The following is a 17,614-nucleotide window of genomic DNA, read 5'->3' on the forward strand; positions in this document are numbered from 1 at the left end:
AATATTTTGTATTTAAACTTATTAAACCATATCTACTGAACGGCAAAATGCATTTTTCTTGTGAATCTGTGAGTAACTGTCCAACTGAAGTCTAGTTGTGGCCCTTTCACACATACTCTTGGCCCCCTTTGAATTAAATCTTTATAATAACTCAGCCTCCCAAACATGAAAAAGAGCAGATAATTGGCCCATGGCACAGAAAATATTGAAGAGCATTGCCTTAGGGCACTGTCACTAAGCAAGCATTCTTAAAGCACTCTGAACTAAGTGACAGCATCTATATAACGCAAAAAAAACGTTAGGGATAATTATTTATAACGAGCGCTCAGGCATTATATATAAGTACAAATATTTTAGTAGTCTTAAAACATGGCCTTTCACATCTCAGGTAATCAATCCCATAGATGTACTATTAGAATCAAATTGGGAGCATAATCAATAAATATTACTGGTAAGCATGCCGGAGACCTCTAGTGACCAAACAGAGGTAAAACCATAAACTCAATAATTTCTCCAAGGCATGCTAGTAGGTAAAAAACAGAACAAAGAACAAAGCCAGTAGTCCATTGGATGATATATGGCAATTGTAACATATGCATGTGATTGGTTTTATTAAGGGGAGGGACTACATGTGCTAGTACTTAAGGAACAGAGCAAGAGAGACTAGTTGGATTCTGCCTATGACTAAGTGCTGGGTAAGCATGAAACGCGTTAGGCGTTAGAGGGGATACTATCCATGTCTTTTAACTATTGATGTGAATAAAATATATTTTTTTACCTACTAGCATGCCTTGGAGAAATTATTGAATCCCATAGATGTGCCAAGAATCGTAAATTAATTTGCATTATTTTACAATTTTTCTCCCAAGTTACATGATTTTTCTCGAAAATCATCTTTGAAATAGAAAAGCAAGGTCTCTACTGCATTTCTAGACATCTAGTACTCAAGTAATCTCTAATATATAAAAATGTATAATCCCAAGCAAGTTTAGGAATGCCATAGACTTCTATATAACATTTAACTCAAGCTTTAACACAGTCTGCCCTACAAATATCTCATAATAAGCCTGGCCAAAAAATAGCTACACATATATTTAACTATGTTTTCTTGCATTACTGTGAACTGTGCTTTGAATTGTATGGGGAAGGGACACAAACACAGAACAACTGATAGGGCCTGTAAGTTGTAAATCAAGAAAAACAAGGCTAGCATTAACTTAATTTGGAAAAGGTTATTGGTTGAAAAAGAATTGCACTTTGAGAAATAAATATATATATCATTCATGTAATCTTTTCCTTCTAGCCATAATGCGTCAAGACGTAAGGATGAAAGCTTAGCAATATGTTTTGGTACATTCCTTCATGCAAGACTTCGTCCTAACTAACATTAAATTAATGGGAGTTTCCTATGTACACATTAATATAAAGCATATATTTAATCTTTAATCTTGAATTGCTTTGTTATAGCAATTTCTACAAATAAGAGACAGTGACACCATTTTTTCCAATAACCCTTAGAACTCACTTTCTATTAACTTAGATGGAAACCCTTGTGCCAATTTGTGGCACATATTGTACTGTGGAAAGAATGCAGTCGTACATTTGTTACATCTCCAAAACGTTGCTGTTGTTCTTTCTAAAGAAACACTGGGCCCCATTGACAATTGATTTTCAGGAACAGCAGCTGCATACTGTTTGTAGCTTCTGATGCAGGTGCTTAACTTGGCACCTTCTACAAAACCACACATACCATCAGAGCGTGCCCAGTGATCTCTCAAACACACAATCACATACCCCTGAAATAAATCAATCCTGGAATTTTAGGCAGATGACATCCAGAAAATAGTTGCCTCTAGATTAGCATGCAAAGCAAAGCTGTCTGTATTCAATGTATTACATTTATTAAGCAAACGGAAAAACATCTGCTTGCCTATGTGAAGTCTCAAAGAATACTAATCACATCAGAACAGCTAAGCTCATAAACTACACCCCTGAAACATCAGAGGTGAAACAAATAGGCATAGGGCATGGTCAGCAGTAAGTAAGAAAATAATGCAGAGGATTATTGCTAGGAACAGTATAGCGGCGAGTGGCTGTGAAGATCACATAAACAATTATCCTCCATTTTATTAGGGTTAAATGCACATGAGCATGAAATGTATAAGCATAAAAATATACATAGATAAGTAAAGTTAATTACGTCAAGGTATGTGACTGAAACCTTAAAAGCAACTATTTTCACTTGACTCTTATGTGGTATAAAAAACAAACTTCCTGTTCTAAATGTTCCATTTGTTGTGGTAAATGGGTTATCCCATGGTAAACTGGGGTAGCAAATAATAATGAACCATTTCCTACAGTTCCAAACTGTACATTGATCACCAGGTGTGTCCCATCTGTTATATCTGTATCATTCAGTGTGTGTGCTTAATGTACAGATGACACATCCAGCCTGCAGTGGAGCATCAATTTGTATTCATTGTACAGTTCTCATTCCTTCCTCTACTTCCTCTCTCATACCATCCCCTATCACTTCCTGTGTCTGCCTCCTACCCAGAATGCCTTTCTGCCTTACAGGTACACTGTGTAAACATGCAGATACTACATCATCCCCACCACTTTTTTTCATGCATTAACTCAAACATTAAAATAACAGAGTGCCCTACAAACCGATGAAAACCATGAAAAGCAGATTTGCATATATGCAACTCCTACCCAGCCTGCCTTTCTGCCTTAAACACATGCATATACGACACCATATATTACTGAATTGCAGCTTCCGCCATTCATCATTCCATTCTAAATACTGGTAGAAAGCATAGCCCAGTAACAGCAGGAGACACACAGGATGGGAATAAATGTACTGCTGCAGTTAGGTGCAACTTTTTACATGTGATGGGCTGATTATTTGCCATTTTACAGATTATATCAAGATGATAATGTCTAGAATTTTCTAGGGACACAAGGATCTCATGGCATAGAAAGCACAATGATAGTGCTGGCTAAGTTGTTGTGTTAATAAATAAGAGACAGCTACAATAAGTTATACACATCTACATATTTTATTCAGTATTCAACTGAATTAGGTTTTAAAAGAGAGAGCTTAGGAAAAACAAATGCCTATTGCTGAATTAATGTTTTTCTTTGAGATTGGAGAGAGTCATTTGCTTTTGTATTTTAGTTGCATTGTATTTGTCAAGGGTGGAGATCGCAACACCTGTAAAATGCTAGACAGAGACTAATACAGGTGGTTTTGTATTAAATGTTATGTTTAGATTGTTAGGTGAAAAAAATAGATATTTGATTGACTACTTCTGCTGGCTTTGGCTATGCAAAGTTCTTGCTTTCTGGTGGAAACAGAAGATCTGTTGTATCTCAGGTGATGAAGCAGTATAGGTTGTACATGCATTTTCCTTATCTGAACGTAATAGAAGCTTGAATGTATGCAGCAGCATCATCCCCAAACATTGATAAACAGTATAGTAGTTTTGTCTCTATCTGCTGTTAAACTGTATGAATATATTGATTTTGTAAAAAAAAACTAGAGGTCAGAACTTGGGAAGTGAAATTACATCATAGCAAAGCCCTGTAGCTGCATCTTCTGTAAGATGCCATAAAACACCAGTTCTCATGTTCAAGCAATAAAAGTGAGGGGCTCCGTACAATCCCATGTCAGACTGTAATAAAAAGGCACAATCCAAAGAGAATCTAGCCAAGCCAGGCTAATATTTTTACAGCTGGATGGATATAAAGTCTTGTACTTAATCTGTCCAATGCAATCCAGCTGCGTGGCACTCTTTATAGACACGAGCTCTTTATGTATAGTTCATTATGCTTCTTTCAGAAGCATTTTACTCGGATTTCCTCTAGAACACAGCCTCCAAGCCAGGCAATGAGTTTATATGGTTTGGATAGAATACTTCTTATTAAACCTGTATGGCAATACTTACTATAATATAGAGTTATTATGCAAGATAAGTACCAAGCGAGTGGAAGTTGCCAAAACATATTGAGATGGCATGCAAAAGATGCGCTCAAGCCAAAATTCCTTCCAAGGTACACAGAGCAATCTGTTTCATGCCATTTCTCAACAGACACGTTTCTAAAGGCAGTAAGGGCCCACTATTGTTTACATCCCATTGACAATACCTTTTTCCCCCTAAGGTATAATTAGTCTAGACAAGGCTGCTTAATATATATATATTATACACAAAATACATCTTTTCTAAATGTTACAGAAAATAAGAGATTTCAGTTGCTAATTCCAGAGAATCAAATCAAATAAAAACCTAAAACAATACAAAAGCTAACCTGCCTAATAATTAGCTAACCTAATTGTAAATCACTGATAACTTTGTAACTCATAAAAACTAAGTGATGTATTTATTGATCACTATGTGATAAATGTGATGCATATTTATTCATTTTTTCCAGTGCAAAAACAGCTCACTTGATCATGTGCTTTTCATTTTGGAGTGGGCAGGGTCTTAAACGAGTTAGGAAGGTGCAAGGCTTATGGCTACATTTATTGCAGAAAAGGTACACTGCACAACATTTCGGGGTGAGACCTTACCCAACCAAAAAGCATCTATCTTGTTCTTAAATTCTTCCATTGCAAGCTTCAATGTTTCACGTGTAGGTTCTCTATTTTTAGTAGAAAATTATTATTTTTTATTAGAAGCAATAGGACTTATTTCAGCTGCAGCCAGTGGTCTGTCTTTTGTAAATAGATCTTTCAGGATTTTGCTGATTATTCTAATTGCAATGCATATTCCTCTGCTTCAAAACTATAAGCAGTAGTAGAAGTTATAGAAGTAGTAAAAACCCATTGTCTTTAAGTGATACTGACACTAAAAAACGACTTTTTAAAATATGAGTGTACATTAAAAGTTGGTGCTGGTGTCAGTATCTCTTTAATTGCATTTCGATGACTATGATCACAGTGGAACAAGAAATTAAAATATTGATGGCTTCTTCACTCAATTTTCCAGGAAAATGGAAATAATAATTAGAGCTATTTTGTAAAAAGACACTTGAGGTTCATCATAAATACAAGGTTAAAGTCAGAGTTGCATCTAACACAGTAGTTCTACGCTTTAACAATAGGCCCCATTGTGTTCGGCATCATTAAGGAGTTTGTTTTCCTTATGAGGCTCAGTTGCCCTGTTAGAGGCTTTTTATGTCTTCCCCTGGATCAACTTGCAAGTGTTTTGGAAAATGTAAATGCTACGGAATTGTCATATTATTTTCTGTTAAAGTATCCCTTGTTGCCAATGACATCCTTCCAATTTAGATATTAAAACAGAAAAACAATGCAGACTGGATAGTAAAATAATTCCTTATGTGCTGACAAATTCTGTGATCCTATGCATTTCACAGTTAACCAAATATAAAGGCATGCCTAACTAAGAAATGAGCAAATCTAATAAAGCTTTTACTAACGACAAGAGAGTCTGGGCTTGCATTTGAAAGCAATAAAATATATTAAATTAGAGCCGTTTCTATCATGTGCTGGATTGTGTGCCCGGAAATATTTACATTTTATGATCTGACTTACAAGGTGGGATATGAATTTTCCTTTAGGAAAGTCATTTTCCACTAAGATGCTAAGTTTTTATGGCACCTAAATTAACTCTGTTTGAAGTGTCCTTTATTAAAAAATACCCAGATGGGATTGGTTGATACAAGCTATGCATTGAACATATAGAGGTAGTCAGGGTCACTGGGGACTTCATGCAAAGAACAACTCAGATCTATATGGTAAAACAAAGATTATCTTTACAATGAGATCTTTATGATCTGCCTGTGGCTCATCTGGCAGTAACAGACAACACACTGCTTACCAAAGCAATATAGCCTCAGATGTTTAAGCTGCTTTCCTTTGTAAGATTTTGAAATGATATGTTTTATGCCGCCTAGCCATTAATTAGAACAAAATTTGGAACTGTAGTTATGTACATTACTTGCACTCTTTTATTTGCAGGGAAAGAGTTACTGCAAATATTACTTGCAATAAAAAAACAACGTAAATACGTTCTTCATACAGATTACGTGTAACATCAAAAGACAATTTAGTTGATCAATGCCTCCGTTTGTTCGAAGAAGTGGTTCCATAGTGCAACCAACAACAATGCTGTGACTTCTAATTTCAGTGTTTAAACCTCTGACTTAAGGGAAAACCCCCATCAAACATTGTGATGTCATGGGCCCTGAACGGAAAAAAACATACTTTTCCGACTACTTTTGCAATTTACATCCATTTATATTTTTAATGATTTCTGAGATATTGACATATTGCTGATTATTGAATCTCAGTGAAATGAGTTATTCAAATGAAATATGATAATTAGAGCACATGCCAAACTGTAGTATTGTTTAATGTGTAAAATGTACTGCAGCAATAGTATTACAGCATTATAGTGTCCACTGATCTTTACCACTGTGTTCAAAAGCACTTTACATTGTCAAATATATTCTTAAAGATATCTATTTATTTCCATTTTGGCCATTAAGTGATTTATGTCTCCACTACAGGTATTGGGTCATCAGCCCCAGTTTCTGGCAGCGCCACCATTACATCAGGTTCCAGCACCATCTCCCCTTTCCAACATCCACACAAAGGTAAGAGCACACGTTAAATATGATGGTAACTACTGAATTCAAAATTGAGATCTGTGCATGATTTCCTGGAGGTTGTTTGATTGGTTCAATAAATGTTGGTCACAACTTCAGAGCTGTTGTTAAGCACAAGCCTAAGAATTGCCTCTGGTAACTACCAAATAATGTGCATGTTCCTCGCAGCACCTGCATTTGTCTAATAATTTCAAAATTTGTTAGAATTCTGAAAATTTGACCTTTATTAATATTTGGACTCTATACCCTTCATATAACAAAGCAGGAATATACATGTAAATGCATATTTACCAAAATGCAAAATAAGATACAGAGAATATCAGAAAATACTTATTGACTGCTAAATTAACTTATGTACAGTATACATGGTCTTTGGGCCAATGGGACTGGTTAATGTTCTCTGGCTTGTCCTTTTCTAATGGACAAACATTTTTGTTCTAAACATGCCCTACACAGAACTATAAAAAGCTTAAGGTATTGATGCACAAAGCATCTCCTGATCCTTCTCTGCTCAGTTTTGTATTAGGGATAGAACTGCTCTGAAGAATCAGGGAAGTAGATAGATCCAATACACAGTTCAACATTGGAAGGGACATTTATCAAGGGTCAAATTTTCAAATTCAAGTGAGTTTTTTTTTTAACTCACATGAATTTGATTTTACTCGAAATTCGAATATTCGACTATTTATTAATAAAATCAAATATGCAAAACTAATTTTACAGATTTAAAAACTCGAATCGAATATCGAATCTCGATTTGAGTTTTTTCTCCGAAAAAACTTGAATGTCAGGAAGGCTACAAACAACTCCAAATTGGTCACTGCACCGCTCCCATTGACTTATACAGTAATTCGGCATGTTTTAGGTGGCGAATAGTCTAATTCGATTTTTTTTTTAAAAACTCGAATCTAGTTTGGATAAATCACTAACTGAATTTGACAGTTTTGACCATAAAAAAAAATAAAAAATGTAGAATTTTCAAATCAACCCTTAATAAATCTGCCCCCTAGTATAAGAAAACCTTTTTTAATGAATGCATAAAATTTCACATGTGAAAGTCAATGATGAATATGTAATGGAAGACATGCATGTATTTAGCATATCAGTATATTTTAAGAAGGACTGTCTAACTAACACAACTTTTGTCTCTTCAGTAGAACTGTCTGGACAAGGACATTTGGCCACAGCACTGATTATCGCAATGTCAACAATATTCATCATGGCAATTGCCATTGTTCTAATCATCATGTTCTACATTTTAAAGACCAAACCTTCTTCTCAAGGTAATAATGTATGGTGTTAATGGAAACACAGGGGACTATTTTAACCCTCAGTCCACTGTAGGCCAAGTTAGGAGACTGAGTGATTTGGGTGGGCAGCATTAAAAGGATAGTATACACTCCTTGTTCAGTTAATAAGGCTTATGCTGAGCATACTTTGTGCCTACTCTTTATGGATTTGTTATTTATTGAGCTAAACACCATGAAAGAAAATTATTTCTTGCGAGGTAGAAGAGGACAGAGGAGCTTCAGTTTCCATTTGACCTGTTTAGCCCAGGAAATAACAAAAAAAAAATTCATGATTAAAATAATAGACAAAAAGTACATTTAACACAAGCCCTATTTGTTGAACTCATGTTGAAGTAGGAGGGGTATACTGCCCCTTTAAATGAACAGTACTTCAAAGCTCAGATTTTTTTTACCATGCTGTAATCTATTAAGAGCAACCCACGCTTTAAAATAAGCAAATTGCAAATAAAAAGAAATATGATACAAATTCCAAACAGAACAGCTCATTTTCAAATCAAGCATTGGAATATTAAACAAAATATTCTGTCTTACTTATCAAGACCAAATGTTTGTCTTTCTTTTTCAGCCTGTTGCACTGGCCCTTCAAAGAATGTGGAAGCTCAGATCAATGAACAAGAAGAGAAAAAGGAGGTGCCAGGTAAGACCTGACCCAGTTTCCCCTTAAACTGCCGTGTTAAGGAGGAGCCGAGATTTATATGGACATTGATAAAAAAAGATTAATTAATGTTAAAATACAACATTGCTTATAATCAAATAATATTAGCAGGAAAGTTAAACTTGTGAGAAACCATTATATATTGTCAGTGAATGAACTCAACCACCGAACCCCCCCCCCTCAATCCCCTCCCTTATTTATAAGAATCGTCTATTGGCCAGATAGATAGAAAAATTACACAATACACAGAAAGGCAAAGAAATCTTCTTCATATTCATTGAATTGTTATGCAAAAAATGTATATTGTCAGATGATGTGTAAAAATGCAATAAATATAAAGATTAAAAAAAAAAGATTTTGTCAGCAAATGAAGACCAAAGCATAGTGAAATCTAATATTCTGGGGTTTAGGTTGTCAACAAAATCAGTTGTTTACAGTTATTTACTCTGCAGAGATTTCTTGTAGCCCAGATGCTAGAAACAATAACAATAATGATCAATGCCTTCAAGGTTGTCTACAGCAGCTGCCTTTATAACTCTTTAGGTTATCTTTTGAGTGTCAATGGCATGGCACACTTACATTTTTTGTGTAGCAGTCAGCAGTGCACTCTGGGCTTCTGTTTATAATTCATTGTATAGCAGAAATAGGTTTATACTGTCATGTATGTCATTTAAATATCCTATGAATCGCATGTAATTATTTTGGGGGCTGGTATTGTTGGTTATAGATGCAGTGAACTTCTATATGTCATTGGGGCTTCATCATAGTTTGCTTGAAATCTTTAGATTTTAATATGTTTTTTTACATATTAATTAGTAGTGTCATTACATTTTTTACAGTGGAGAATATCTTTTCTGAAAAAGATGAATTTGAAAAACTGTCCGAGACCCAGACAAAAACAGAGAAAAAGTAAGTAGCTGTGAGTGGATTCCATGACTTGTAAAAAGCAGCAGGTACCACAAAAGGGGGTTACACAAAGTAATTCCAATTGACTTCCACCATAATAAGTGAGAACAGGGGTAGGCAAATGTCCTCTGAGAACCTTGCAACAGGGGCTGTAGATTAAGCAGCTGCTGGGGACCTAGTGGTGTAGAAGCTCCAGTGGGGAAAAAAGATACAAAATATATAGCCAGTGCTAAAATCTTGTCTACTGAAATGATGTCAGAATTTTCCACTGATACATTGGGATGGGTCTAGTGTCCATTGTGATGTATAACTATGTTCAGTGTTATGTCTTTAGCCTCCAATGCAAATCAGTAGAGCACCAATGCTATTGCTAATGTATTAATTAAGGATTTACAAAACAAATCAAATTGTAACTATGGCAATACTGTACTAAACATATGCATGTTTAATGTATTTAGTGAAAATGATGCCTCGTCAGAGAATGAGCGCCTTTTGAGCCGTAGCATGGACAGCGATGAAGAAGCAGCCATAGACAAACAAGGGAGTGCGGAGCTCTGCCTCTTATCATTAGTGCACCTGGCAAGGGACAAGTCCACCACAAACAGCAAGTTAACAGGGGTAAGATACCACTACTCATTTGACACTAAATTGTAGATCCCAGTATCCCAAAAATATCCCACTTATACAGGCCATATACATTGATTTTTTTTTAGGAATGAGCATTTTGCAGACAGGTAGAGAAGGAGATGGAACAGGCACTTTTAGAACATTGGCAACAGAGTTGTTTTAATTAATTTGTTGTAGAGGGTATTTTTACCCTAAAGAGCACAGGGCATTTTGTATTTGACGTGTTAAATGAACACGGTGGGACTTATTTATCTTACTGTGATTAACACTGAAAAAACTATCAATGAGTGTGTTTAAGTAAGTAAGTAAGTTCTGGCGAAATTCGCTCTGGAAAAAAAATTAGAGTTAGACGTTTCTACGAATCTCATCAAAACTCTGAGACGAATCTCATCAAAACTTTGCAAAGCAAAATATAATGTAATCACTGTAATTCCTATAAACATGCAGTCAAAGTACAGCTAAGTTTTAATTATACCTTTTTACAAATATTTGTTTTTTTTATACCTTTCAAGATATAATTATTTTTCTGTGAGCTTCCTCAACCTTATTTTTTTTCTTGCTGCAATCAACTGAATCTTGCTGTTATCAAACATGCTGCTTGGCTATTGGGCTAAGCTATCAATACTTCCAGGGGAAAAGCCAATCTCTCATCAGCCTCTGCCCCTTAAGTCAACTGGAACAGTTCCACATCATATCCTTTACGGAAAGACAAATATGTAAGATCAGATGATACCAGAGTTCTATTTCAAATGTTGATTGGCTATCTACTGATCCTAATGCCTGGTTCATACAACCAATGTGTGTGTTAGAAACTTAGAACTAGTCTGATGACAGAATCTAATGGATGAATTTCTTAATTTCCCTTGGTCCATGAAAGCATACAATCAGTTTAAGATATAAGTTATAAGAAGAAGAAAAGGAAAAGAAGAAAAAAAAGCATGGGGGCCTCTGCTTCTGAGAAATGGAATAGCTGTAAAACAAACAGAGAGGCTATGGGCTATATAAAGCTGTATAAAATATTTCATATATTTTAAATACAATTTAATAACAATATTATTCATATACGTGATATTAATTTAATATTTTCATATTGGCATATTTTATATACAGTATTTAAATGTTTTATAATTATGGCTGAAAAACAGTATGGTGCAAAGAGTAGGTACAATTATAAAGCTTCATTGTAATCTTTAGGCATCTTTGTTTACTGCGGCCATTCCAACGCAAGAGCCATTACACAGGGGCTCATTTATCAACACCGGGCAAATTTGCCCATGGGCAGTTACCCATAACCACCAATCAGTGAATAGCTTTTTAAAGCCAGCTGCAAGTAGAACCATGAATGCAGCAATATGATTGGTTGCCATGGGTTACTGCCCATGGGCAAATTTGCCCGGTGTTGATAAATGACCCCCACAGTATTAATCCATATACATTACACACACACACACACATATATATATATATATATATATATACAATGTATATTTATATGCATGTAAATACTTTACAAATTCCATATAGACAGATAGTAATCCTGCAAGAAAACACATTATCTCTAATTGAATGTGAGGCATCTGCACAACATACAATCTGAGCCAAGTTCTGCTTTATTTTATTACATTGCAGTTAATATGGTCATGAGTTAGTTTACAGTGAGAATAACAAGAATATCTGGCATGTTCCCCAACTTATATAAGAATTAGTATGGTGGTGCAATGCTGAGACATACTGGGGTATGTGGTTCTGCATCAGCTTGAGTGTCAAAGGTTGTCTGGTTCAGAACACTTCTCACAGTTAATGCCAATATCCGTGTTTGAATTAGATGTCTTGGGAGGCACTTTATTTTTTTTTGGCTCCTGTGTTTTGGGCTCTTTAAGAACTACTGGTTGGCCAGGAATAAATTAGCCACAGCCCAGAAAATCCCATTTCATTCATTATAAATCCCTAGAATTATCAGATTCTATTCAATCATTACATCACAATTGTAAGTGCCACAAAATGTAAGTGTGTGAAAAGAAAAGAGAGCTTGACAGACACCTTTTTGTTTAGCAGCAAACTCATTTCTCATTCTTGGATCTTTGAAACAGCAATGATAATTAATGTTCTGTGGAATAATTGGCCCAGAAGTTGCTTTCAGTTCTTTTGATATGGCCCTGCTGTTGGAAAACAAAGCAGTAAATGCTTCTAGGAGCAATTTGTTTTACTTCCATAGTAATATGATTTTCATGGTCTCCAAATTCCTAACTGACTATTGTGTTTTAATAGGACCCAAATGATCCTTAGAGAAGGATGAGGCTTCTGTGTAGCTATACAGTCTACTCTGGATAGATTAAAGGATATTATCCTAATTACATCAAATTAAGAGTTTCCTGATGCTAGGCTTAATTTATGATTAACTCATAAAACTCATAGCATAATCAAATCAAATATCACTGCAAATTTTAAGCACAAATTTGTGGTATGTTTTAATATGGAAAACTATATTATATCCTCCCTGCACCCACAGATGGTGGCTGTGGTACAGTAATGACTCATCTCTAACAAATATTTGTATATTCTATGAAGAATCCAATTGAAGTTAGACTTTAAACCAAGACGTTAAGCCATGGAAAGACCACTGTTTTCTGAAATGTTGTCCTGTTTGATAAGCCAAAGATAAGATAAAGTCCTCCTCCCCCTATGCTAAGCAAATCTCCCTGTGGTGAGTTATTGTTCACAGGTTCTGGAATGATGAAAAGTACTTTTCAAAAAATTGCTGTAAACTTTTGTGCTGTAACTAATGTAATGCAATCTTTTATTTCAGATCCACAGTAGGAGGAAAAAGATACTTGATCTTTATGCCAGTGTGTGTAATGTTGCAGAAGGTGAGTACACGGAATTTAATGGTGACAGATTTTCAATGTAAATTACATATTAATACATCTGTTGTCTTATCAATAAAATCAAGTTGTATGTACAAGTACACCGGATGCAAAGCATCTGAACTCAGAAGTAAGATATTAGTTATGCTTTAAACCCATATTTGTAATGTACATCACAGAGGTCCAAAAACGCTCATGCCCCGTCAAGCATTTGCTCATAGACTTCTCACTTCACTTTCATCCAGAGGAAGGTAAAAAAACAAGAAGGGTTTCCAGTGTGACATGGCAATTTGAGTCCTTGGATCAACACTGTATGTATTGTGTAATGCCAGTAACAATGATGCAATAATATATGATAAATGATTGATTAAATAAAAAAAGAGCAAGCAATATCCTGTGCAACCATAACAGTAAATAACCCTAATGGCATCCAACCCTAAATTTACTCACACTAGGCACGATCAATAATCTAGTGTTGTTACAGATTATCCTCCACAGTTCCATGTGTTTCAATAGCTTCTCCCATATTTTACCCAGTTTAAAAGTTGATTCAATTGTTTGGACAGACTTTCACTGATAACATAAGGACCCTTCAGCTCTAGTTACAGCCTTTTGGTTAGCTTTCTGTTGAGTTGCTGTTTTTTTATTGCTTTTTCTTCAGTAAATTAGGAGTTACTGCTGTATACAGCACCCGCTGCCATATGTTGTCTCACTGGTGTCAAGCACACTCTGTGTTTATATAGGTTTCACATGCGCCAGCCTTTTTCTTGTTAAAACTTGAGCCCTCTTATGTTTCCAATCAAGCAGCAAAAAAGTTAGGAATTGCTTCCATGGATCTATTATATTTCTAAGAACTTTCTAGTATGACTTTTGAGTTGCATTATTAACCAGCTATTTTTCCATAATCCTGCAGACAACAATAGTCTATCACAGTTATGGCATTTACAGTAGATGCAGCTACAAACAAAAGTTTGCAAAGTACTGTGACGAACAAATGTAGAAAGGAACCATGATTTTAAACAAAGGGAGTAGGTCCTTTAACTCCTGTTTTTTATAATTTAAAAGAGCCCCTACTACTTTAAGAAAGAATATCAGCCTAATGGCACATTGGTGTTGGGGATATTGGGGTCCCATCTGGGAGGAAGCTCAGAGTGCTCATGGGTACAATAAAGCAAGTAGGGAATAGATGTCCTAGACAGCTATAGTTGCACAGATAACAGTGAGGGATAGATCAGGTACTGATTGAATTAAAAAAGGAGAGACAAAACATCTTTTGAACAGGTCACCATTTGCTACTCTCTGACAACCATTGATGTTTTTTCACTCTTATAGGTCTCAGTCCTACGGAGTTGCCTTTTGACTGCCTAGAAAAGACCAGTAGAATGCTTAGTTCTACATACAATACAGAAAAAGCCATAGTAAAAACATGGCGTCACCTTGCTGAAAGCTTTGGCTTGAAAAGAGATGAAATTGGTGGCATGACAGATGGACTTCAGCTCTTTGATCGCATCAGTACTGCTGGATACAGCATACCAGACCTGCTTACTAGGCTGGTACAGATTGAAAGGCTAGATGCTGTGGAATCCCTGTGCACAGACATTGTAGAATGGGCCCAAGGAACACCCACATTAAACCCACCTTCTTCTTCTTTACCCACAAATGAAAGTTCATAAACTGAGATGTGTTACGTCCTTCAATATTGAAGAAATGAATAGGGTTACACAATGTGCACCCTGTAAAATCCAGCAAGCCTAAATCATTTCAAAATAGAAGAATATTTGCTTTTCCTGTATAAAGATGCACTTTGAACATTCTGGAGATACCTTTGTTGTTAAACAATATATATCATTGAGAAGGATTATTCTCACAGAGAATGCAAATGGAATGGCATACTTCTTGAAAAGACAATTGAATCATGGATAACATATTCAAAAAATGAGCGTATAATGGAAACTGGGGTAATGCTTTCCAAAAGTTTTCATCCTCCATCCACAGTATAAGACCATAAACTCTAAAGTAGTTTCTGTTAGCCTGTGAAGAAATAAATTGTAGCATTTTTGTTGCCGCCAAATGAAAAAAAAAAAAAAAAAGAGACATTCTGGACCATCAAGACACTATAAGGAATGTGAAACAGAGTTCATGGTTGCAGTTATAATAAAAGCCTACTGAAACACACATGAAGAACACTTTTTATATTGCTGTACCTTGTGTTGACACTGATAATAATTATCTCTCTGCCATTTATGAAAGGATATACAATATATTTTTGCTATCCGGACAAAACAAGCAGGTTATAAGCCATGAAGTGACTTACAATAACTAAGAAGCTACAACTGCTTATAAAAACTCATTCTGTTCAATTTAAAGTGCAGAATTAGCAAAATGGTGAATCTCTCTCCATAACTGCTCATATGATTTCCACCCAAAATCATTTCTAAGTGAATTGTACTTAGTATGGCCAATAACTAAGCTCTGTACAAACTATAAGCAAACACTGGCACTTATTCCTCCTGATGACTACTCCTTCATTACTAAGGGCATACAGTATGTGCCTCTATATACACAGCCCATTGCCATATAAAATCCTATTGGCTTTGAAACAGCTGCCAAGTCACAAGTAACAATAAGCCTAGAACTTTTTCCAGCAAGTCCACTGAAGTATAAGCTTTTCGTGTTAATTTCAGTGTAAGTCTACCATATACACTTTGATAAATATGTAACACAGCCAGAGCCTTTACACAAAATCTACCCTGGAGGGCCATTCAATTTCTACTTTACAGTTTACACCTTTTTGCTGTAAAAATGTAAACACAAAATTGCATAAACCTTCCCCCTAGGCTTTGGCTTTCTGAAATGGGATAATGAAAGCAAAAGAAAACCGTGGGAGGAGATTGTAACGTTAGCAGCTAGAAAGAAGCACAGGTTACATGCATGCTAGAAGTCAGCAACTGTAATGCTTATGTGGAAGAATGTGAAGCCAATGTAAAATGAAGACTAAACATTAATATCTACAGTAATTATTTCCATTAAGATATCTTGGAATTATTAAATCAACATAGTTTCCCCTTATTGTCACAGAAGTAGTCTGTTTTTTAATGTGTAAATTTCACATGGAATAATGTGTCAAAAATGGTTGTGGCAGAAGGAATTTAACTTTTGTAACCATTATATTCATGTATAATAACCCTACCAGCTGAAATATCCTTATTTTACCTTGTATAAAATAGTTTGTTACCACCAAGTTGAATTATGTACATATAAATTATTTTATTGTATAAATATGTTTGTATGCTGGTAATTAAAATCTACCACAAGAAAATGCATTCAGAAAGTTTGTTATGTTAAGTCCCTTTAACATCCTAATACCAGTAAGTACTGCAGCACACAAGGCAAGGTTCATTCAAGGGTATAAAGGTTGATGGCATTGTATGTTTTGTGACTTTTCACAACTGAGCTAAAATACTTACCTGGTATTAAATTTCTGGCTATACTGTATTTCTCCATTGTTTTAGGCAGAAATATTCAAGTGGGAAAAAATTTGACAGATTTTAAATGAATTGATTGCCAAAACCCATATACTTCATTATATTCTAACTGTAAAACAAAATAAGTAAAAAATCAAAATGGCCTTTATTGGCACAGACCCATTAAGCAGATGTGAGGGTACATTTTGATTACAGTTGTTATACTTCATGATGATGAAATGATCCACCTAATCAGCAACTAGAGAAAGCTTTTTTTGGCAGTTACATATGGAAAATTCTATTGGTTGACTGCTGGATATTGCAAGGTGAGAAAGCACCCCCATGTGTCATAGCCCTTCACTTAAATCACAAAAAATATGGGAAATCCTTGGCTGTGACTTCCGCAGAGGCACCAAAACACTGAATAGCTTTGCATTATTGCATATACTCTCATATCCGATTGCTGTCTACATCTTCTATGGATTCCAATGGAAACTGTCTTTTGTGGTGATAAATTGAAACAAAATACAGATTTAGCAGACTTAAGTGCTGTGATAAAATAATTCAAAAGTCTCACTGCAGCCATATCCTTCAGCTGAAAAAGTGTTCCATGATACATTATAGTCTACTCTGTCTTTACTGCTTGCTTGTGCAGTTGTGGATAACAGAAGTTTAATATGAACTTCCTCATACAACAGCTATTGCTGTGCTTTTTAAATCTGAAACTTTTTTTTGCATTTGATATTAGTTTAAATGACCATAGATATAAGAAAATGTAGACAATCAAACACAGATACAGGTCTAAGATCCGTTATCTGGAAAACCCTTATCCAGAAAGCTCTGAATTACGGAAAGGCCGTTTCCCATAGAATCCATTTTATCTAAATTTTTAAAAATGATTTCCCTTTTCTCTGTAATAATAAAACAGTACCTTGTATGGTATAATTAATCCTTATTGGAAACAGAATTAGCCAATTGGGTTTTATTTATATGATTTTCTAGTAGAACCAAATTATGGAAAGATCCGTTATCTGGAAATCCCCAGGTCCTGAGCATTCTGGATAAGGTCCCATACCTGTATAGATTTTTTTCTAAAAACAGGAAAGATACTTGTGCTAATCATATGGCATTGGAGTGTGTTTCATTCAGCTGTTC

At 35.3% G+C, this 17,614-nt stretch overlaps 1 protein-coding gene across 3 annotated transcripts in view; it reads left to right on the forward strand.

The window, feature by feature from the left end:
• edar.L (ectodysplasin A receptor L homeolog) overlaps nucleotides 1-16,298 on the forward strand; it is a 67,424-nt gene extending 51,126 nt beyond the window's left edge. Inside the window, 7 exon segments of one of the 3 annotated variants that reach the window (NM_001087047.1) lie at nucleotides 6,535-6,621; nucleotides 7,788-7,916; nucleotides 8,509-8,580; nucleotides 9,438-9,507; nucleotides 9,963-10,122; nucleotides 12,938-12,998; nucleotides 14,328-15,085. In NM_001087047.1, the coding sequence (NP_001080516.1) occupies nucleotides 6,535-6,621; nucleotides 7,788-7,916; nucleotides 8,509-8,580; nucleotides 9,438-9,507; nucleotides 9,963-10,122; nucleotides 12,938-12,998; nucleotides 14,328-14,668 (920 nt within the window). In that variant the 3' untranslated portion in view covers nucleotides 14,669-15,085. 3 annotated transcript variants of the gene reach the window in all.
• The last annotated feature ends 1,316 nt before the right edge of the window (nucleotides 16,299-17,614 follow it).

Source organism: Xenopus laevis, chromosome 2L (assembly GCF_017654675.1).
Source record: "Xenopus laevis strain J_2021 chromosome 2L, Xenopus_laevis_v10.1, whole genome shotgun sequence".
Lineage (NCBI taxonomy): Eukaryota > Metazoa > Chordata > Amphibia > Anura > Pipidae > Xenopus > Xenopus laevis.